Below are 7,417 nucleotides of genomic sequence, written 5' to 3' on the forward strand. Positions count from 1 at the left end.
ACCGGGGGGTGACCCGCAGCCAGTCTGGTCTGGAGGCCAGCTCTTCCGAAAGGATACATTTTCCGCTCTGAGTTCAGGGACCTGGTTTGGGAGCCATTTCCATCGGTCCTGCCTTCCAGGAAGTATGTCAGCATCTCACCCTTGCCCTTGACACTGACTTTGCCTCGGCACACGAAGTGGTAGGAACCCCGCCGCAGCAGCCGGTGAACTTCCTCTGTGACCTGCAGAGGGGAAAGGCGGTCAACAGGGAGCCCACGGGAGGGTCCCTCCTCCCCCAGCACTGCCCACCCCAGCTCTGCCTGGAGGCTGAGTCATGCTCCTCCCATGGTCACTCTGGTCTCTCTGTGAGAAGGACATGATCATGCAAAGAGCATGGGACTCAGAGGGGCCTTAACGGGGCCCTGGACAAACAGGAGACGACAGCACTCACCATGAGGAATACCGAGAGTGGACGATCAGACTGGACGGGCCCACAAGGACTCAGCCTCAAGGACTGGCATGTGAGCTCTGTGGTCACCCCCGAGCCAGATGCCTGGACACCAAGCTCCAACTGAGGGCCGGAGCTACATGGCCTTACGCGGTTCCCCAACAGGCTCAGTGCACCCCAAAGTCCTTCGTGGAACTGAGCCACAGACTAGCCGGTTACACAGGGCAGACGCTATTGTCAGAAAGGTCACCTCTCAGATGAGGCCTCTGAGATGCAAGGTGGCAAAATGTACAGTGATAAAAGTCTCTTTCCTTTCACACTGAACCCACCATTCATCCATTCAAAAAGATCTGCACTCCCTAGAACCCTGACATCCAGCTCAAGCCCAAATATACACACTGACAAAACCCTCTGAGTCTTATCCTTATGGTGAGCTCCCTCCTTTCTTGCCTTATGAAGAATAGGAGGCAATGAAATTCCCAGATCATAGCACAAAGAATTGCTGGAGGTAAAGGTAATCCGCCACTACACACAGTAAAGTTAAAAATGAAGGTTTTAGGTTGGGATGGGCCTGGGTGTCCTTCCAGGTTGCCTGGGAGCTCCAGCCACCCCTGTCGTCTGCATCCCTCCACCTTGAGATTCGAGCCAGGAAGTCCCAGGCTGTGAGTCGGGGCTGTGCATGATGTTGCCGAAGTGGGTCCCAGAGAGGGTCCAGGTCAGGGGCTCAGAGACACAAGGTCCCCAAGAGGCTGAGAGGGCATCCGCAGGAAGTCTGATTTTTAACCATCTTCAGGAGAATCCCTATATTTCCCAAGAGGCTGACTAGGAACTCTCCCTAGAGTTCTCTGTGAGGCCTGGCCAGCATCAGGGATGGGGGGACACCTGCTCTGCAGCCACGTCAACTTCACTCTGTCTAAGAGACAGTGCTGGACCCCATAGAGGAATTCCAGGGAAGTACCTGCTTGATCCCCAAGCAGATGGCTGAGGTGGAACCTGGGAATCGTCACAGGTGCCTGCCTGAGAGTTAGTGCCCAATGAACGGGGGCGGGGCCCCAGGAACTGAAGGTGCATGATGCGGGACAGCCCCAAGCCGAAACCTTCTCACTGAACTGCAGCCTGCAGGATCGCACCCCAGTGTCTCTCTCAAACCCTAGGGTGAATGCACGGGTCTCTGGAGGACCGAGTGAGAAGCTGTGATAAAGTTAAAGGACCAGCATTAACTGGCTGCAAGGTGGTGATTGCTGGGTGTGCAATGCTCAGAGGCCGCCTCGAGGCCCGACCACAGCCGGAGGGCTTGGCCCTGCTCACCCAGCACTACGTTCTCTGCCACTGTCTTTCAAATCTTCAGTGCCGGCTGGAGTCATGGCACCAAGTCTCGTCCCCCATGAGCCACCCACAGGTTCTCAGGTCAGGTGGCCCCACTGCACTCACCTTTCAAAAGGCAAGGAAGCCCCTTCTCAGTTCTAGGGAGCTGTCACTACTCCCAACTAACTGTCCCCTGCCACTCATCACCCCAACTCTGCTCCTGACCACAGAGGGGTCACCCCACCCCCCGCCGCCGAAGCCGCAGACACACTAAGCCACATGGTTCAGTGGCCCCACCCAGAAAAGGCAGACAGGGACAGGAGGACGCAGGCTGCTGGACTGGGTGGCCACCCCAACACGACCCTTGCTCCTCCCACGGCAGTCTCCCACCGCCAGGATGGACACCTGAGCCCTGGGGACTTCTGAGTGAACTGACCTGGATCCTGCCCTGGACGCCGGTACTGTCCATCCGACTGGCCACATTGACCGTGTTCCCCCAAATGTCATACTGCGGCCTGCGAGCCCCGATCACTCCAGCCACCACGGGGCCAACATTGATGCCTGGAAAACAGCCACGGCGTGGTGTCAGTGCAGAGGCTTCCGAGGGGAGGAGCTGCCCCTCATGAAGTCACGGCTTACAGGGTCATCGAGCAACACTCCTCCCCAAAGCAAGGACCCTACAGCATTGCCGAGGGGCAGCTCTCCACTTGCATCCCACACCATTAGCCAGCGGTCCCCACCACAAGAAGTCCCATTTCCTGGAAGCGCGACCTCATGCTGAGTCCTGCTGCTAAGAAAGCTAAGCTTTCAGTCTGCAGGTGTGTTCCCACACCCAGCTCCCTCTTCCAGAAAGGGCAGTAGCTCCTGTTTCCCCAGATGGGATCCCTCTGTTCTTTCTGGTGTGGGGCCCAGAACTAAGTATTTGAGGATGCTCTAAAGAGAGTGAGGCCCCTTTCTCTTTATGCGGTCAGGGTCTAACTGGCCTGGACAGTAACACAGGCCCATGTGCCCCAAATCTCCCCAGATCTGAGCTGATGGCACATCACTCCTTCTGACTCTGTAGTCTGCATCAGTTTTTCTGAGCTTACCCAAGCATATTAATAGCCTTTCAGACACTGACCCAGTCAGGCCCCTGAAGCCTGGGTAGCAGGTGCTTGGCATCTTCAGGAGGAAGCGGAGGCAGAACAGGCTGAACTGAGCCGGGAGGCTCAGGCTCAGCCTCAGTGGATGTGGGGACCCAGGGAGAAGCCCCAAAAGGGACACTTCCAGATGGCTGGGGGAACCTGGGGAGCCCCCCTCTACCGCCCTGGAGGCCCTAATCCATGTGGGTGAGGCTGAGCCAGGATCCAGCCTCCTGTATGACCAGCCACCCAGGCACGGAGGTCCAACTGGCCTGTGGGTCCTCAGTAGGAGAGTAAGAAACAGAATCTCCCTGATGGACCCTTGGATCTGTTTCCTGTCACATCCGTTCATCTACGCATCTGAGCCCGCGGCCCGGGACGAGAACTGAACCCTGCAGGTGAGGCACAGAGGGCGCCCTGCTCCCACCTCCAGCACATCCCATGGGCCGGGCACCAGGCTAGGTCAGCTCTCGTGTTTAAGCTCATCAGAACTTCCCCCGCCCTGGTGGACACTGGCTACCACCCCTCAAAACCACTCAAACCCAGCTCTAAGTTCTGTTTTTAAAGTCACTAAACGTTTAAAATAAATGTCCAGTTTAACTGTATCATAGACTAAGGGGTAAGGGTGGGGAGAAAGAGGGGAGGGAGGAACAGACAGAGGAAGGAAGGGAGGGAGGGAGGGAGGGAGAAATCTCTAGTTTAACTATATCCTCAACTAATACAATTTTTTCTGCTAAACCTATCTACCCAGGGGAGAAAAATTAATTTAAGACTAAAAAAAAAAGAAACCCTATAGTTTGGAAAGAGCTAGAGAGGAGCTCAGATCCCAGCTGGTTTTCCTCCTCACTCACAGGCAAGGGACAGGAGCCCAGGAGGACCGAGGGCCCAGCCTGAGCCTACACCGCTGGGCTCCTGCACAGCGTATGAGATACCCAGGCCTGCCGACAGGAAGCGGGGCATCTTCCTCCAGGTAAGTGTGGGCTCAGAGGTATATCTGAGAGTCTCTAGGACAATCAAGATTTCTCCTGTGTTGCGTGAGCTGGACAATGATTCTTCCAGGCTCTAAGTCATGGATACCCAGTGTTCCCTGCATCCCTGGCACTCCTCTGGGTGGCGCCATCCTCCTTCCTGTGAGATAAGGGAGTCTGGACCAGTGACCCCTGCTCGTGAGGAAAGGCCCAAGCCACAGGCTCCCAGGGCAGTAGAGAAAGGGTGAGCTGGCCCAAGTAATGGGATAGCTTGCCGCCACATACCAACACGGAGCACAAAGTCGTTATAAGACTGGTAGTTGATCTCATCCAGGACATCAAACATCTCGATGGCAAAATCTGCCAACGTGCTGAGGTGGGAGGAGATGCACTTCTTAGCCTGGACGTGAGCACACACAGGTTATTACATTTGAGGGGTGTAAGGGCAAAGAGGACAGGGACACTCAGCCAGTGACCTGCAGAGGTGAGGGGACTACCCTGTACCCCCTCATGGGATGAGGGACTTGATCCCCATGTCAATAGCTGGCTGGGGCTGGAGGCTGGCTGGGTGGTTCTCATCAGGGATTGAGTGGCACCCTACAGCTGCCCTAGTGTGTATTTATCATCCCATTCTACAGGTAGGAGACTGAAACAGAGGTAGAATAGTATTGCTCAAGGCTTACAGCTCCTGAGAGCAGAGGCTGATGCCACTGGAACCTAAGCAGAGCCCTTCTGCAGGAATGGGCTGGTGGGATGGGAGAGGACCCTGTTGTGGGAAACCAAGTGTCCCACTGCTCAGACAATGCTGCCACTGGCCCACTGTAAACAAACAAAGCAAGGTGAGCACAGTGGATGGTCAGCATTCACACAGCAGAGAGCAAATCCAACCCTCCTTCCTCACACTGAGACTCTCTTTCATTGTGTTGTATCTCCTTGGATACAAATCAGGTGGTTTGCAAAGATTTTCTCCAAGTCTATGGATTGTCTTTTCATTATAGTATTTTCCACAAGTTGAATTTTAAAATTTTAATCAAGTCCAACCTAACAGTGTTTTCTTTCACAGATCATGCTTTTTGTACCGCATCTAAAAACTCATTGCCAAACCCAAGGTTACCTAGGTTTTCTCCCATGTTATCTTCTAGATGTCTTATAGTGTTGCATTTTACATACAGGCCTATGATACATTTTGAGTTAGTTTTTGTGAAGAATATAAGGTCTGTGCCTGGATTCATTTTACAAATATAGATAGCCAGATATCCAATTTTTTATAGCACCATTTGTTGAAGACTATCTTTGATCCATTTGTCAAAGATCAGTTGATTATATTTATGCGGATCTATTCCTGGGCTCTCTATTCTGTTCCACTGGTTTATTTCACTACTCTTTTGCCAAAACCATACTGTATTGATTACTGCAGCTCTATAGAAATTTTTTAATATTACTTATCTGGCTGTGCTGACTCTTAGCTGCAGGATGCGAAATCTTTGATCTTTGTTGAATCATGCAGGATCTTTATTTTAGTTGGAGTATGTGAAATCTTAGTTGCAGCATGTGAGATGTAGTTCCCTGATCAGGGATCAAACCTGGGTCCCCTGCATTGGGAGCCAGGAGTGTTAGCCACTGGACCACCAGGGAAATTCCATAAATCTTGGTGTCTGACAGTGTCAGTCCTCTAATTTCGTCCTGCTTCTGCTATGCTGTGTTGACTACCCTCAGTCTTTTGTCTTTCCATGCAAACTTAGGATCAGTTGGTCAATATCACAAAATAACCTGCTATACTTTTGATCAGGATTGCACTGTCTACAGATCAAGTGAGAATAACTGACATCTTAATGATATTGAGTCTTTCTATGCAGAAACACTGAGTAGTTTTTGACTGATTTAGATCTTCAATCTCTTTAATCAGACTTTTATAGTTTTCCTCCTAGAGATATTATATATATATATTTAATTTCTACCTAATATTTAATTTTGGGGTGCTAATGTAAATGGCATTGTATTTGTTATTTTAAATTCCCCTTGTTCATTGTTGGTATAAAAGAAAGCAACTGACTTTTATACCCTCTTCCAACAACACAAGAGAAGACTCTACATATGGACATCACCAGATGGCCAACACCAAAATCAGACTGATTATATTCTTTGCAGCCAAAAATGGAGAAGCTCTATACAGTCAGCAAAAACAAGACCAGGAGCTGACTGTGGCTCAGATCATGAACTCCTTATTGCCAAATTCAGACTTAAATTGAAGAAAGTGGGGAAAACCACTAGACCATTCAGGTATGACCTAAATCAAATACCTTATGTTTATACAGCAGAAGTGACAAGTAGATTTAAGGGACTAGATCTGACAGACAGAGTCCCTGATGAACTATGGACAGAGGTTCATGACACTGTACAGGGGACAGGGATCAAGACCATCCCCAGGAAAAAGGAATGCAAAAAAGCAAAATGGCTGTCTAAGGAGGCTTTACAAATAGCTGTGAAAAGAAGAGAAGCCAAAAGCAAAGGAGAAAAGGAAAGATATACCCATTTGAATGCAGAGTTCCAAAGAATAGCAAGGAGAGATAAGAAAGCCTTCCTCAGTGATCAGTGCAAAGAAATAGTGGAAAATAATAGAATGGGGAAGACTAGAATCTCTTCAAAAAAAATTAGAGATACCAAGGGAACATTTCATGCAAAGATGGGCTCAATAAAGGATAGAAATGGTATGGATCTAACAGAAGTAGAAGATATTAAGAAGAGGTGGCAAGAATACAAAGAAGAACTGTACAAAAAAAGATCTTCAAGATCCAAATAATCACGATGGTGTGATCACTCACCTAGAGCAAGACATCCTGGAATGTGAAGTCAAGTGGGCCTTAGGAAGCATCACTACGAACAAAGCTAGTGGAGGTGATGGAATTCCTGCTGAGCTATTTCAATCCTAACAGACAATGCTGTGAAAGTGCTGCGCTCAACATGCCAGCAAATCTGGAAAATTCAGCAGTGGCCACAGGACTGGAAAAGGTCAGTTTTCATTCCAATCCCAAAGAAAGGCAATGCCAAAGAGTGCTCAAACTACCGCACAATTGCACTCATCTCACACGCTAGAGTAAAGTAATGCTCAAAATTCTCCAAGCCAGGCTTCAGCAATACATGAACCGTGAACTTCCAGATGTTCAAGCTGGTTTTAGAAAAAGCAGAGGAACCAGAGATCAAATTGCCAACATCAACCAGACCATTGAAAAAGCAAGAGAGTTCCAGAAAAACATCTATTTCTGCTGTATGGAGTATGCCAAAGCCTTTGACTGTGTGGATCACAATAAACTGTGGAAAATTCTGATAGAGATGGGAATATCAGACCACCTGACCTGCCTCTTGAGAAATGTGTATACAGGTCAGGAAGTAACAGTTAGAACGGGACATGGAAGAACAGACTGATTCCAAATAGGATAAGGACTACGTCAAGGCTGTATACTGTCACCCTGCTTATTTAACTTATATGCAGAGTTCAGTTCAGTTCAGTTCAGTCACTCAGTCATGTCTGACTCTTTGCGACCCCATGAATCGCAGCATGCCAGGCCTCCCTGTCCATCACCAACTCCTGGAGATCG

The 7,417-nt window shown here is 49.7% G+C and overlaps 1 protein-coding gene across 1 annotated transcript in view; it reads right to left on the reverse strand.

Annotated features, from left to right (window-relative positions):
• Window positions 1-7,417, reverse strand: part of ADCY1 (adenylate cyclase 1 (brain)) — a 144,349-nt gene that overhangs the window by 2,603 nt on the left and 134,329 nt on the right. The window contains exons 26-28 of the mRNA XM_010829109.1: window positions 4,107-4,221; window positions 2,169-2,293; window positions 1-221 (exon numbers count right to left, since the gene is read on the reverse strand). Coding sequence (XP_010827411.1) covers window positions 1-221; window positions 2,169-2,293; window positions 4,107-4,221 — 461 coding nt within the window. The remainder of the gene's footprint in view (window positions 222-2,168; window positions 2,294-4,106; window positions 4,222-7,417) is intronic.

This window comes from Bison bison, unplaced genomic scaffold (genome assembly GCF_000754665.1).
Source record: "Bison bison bison isolate TAMUID 2011002044 unplaced genomic scaffold, Bison_UMD1.0 scf7180017864499, whole genome shotgun sequence".
Classification (NCBI taxonomy): Eukaryota; Metazoa; Chordata; class Mammalia; order Artiodactyla; family Bovidae; genus Bison; species Bison bison.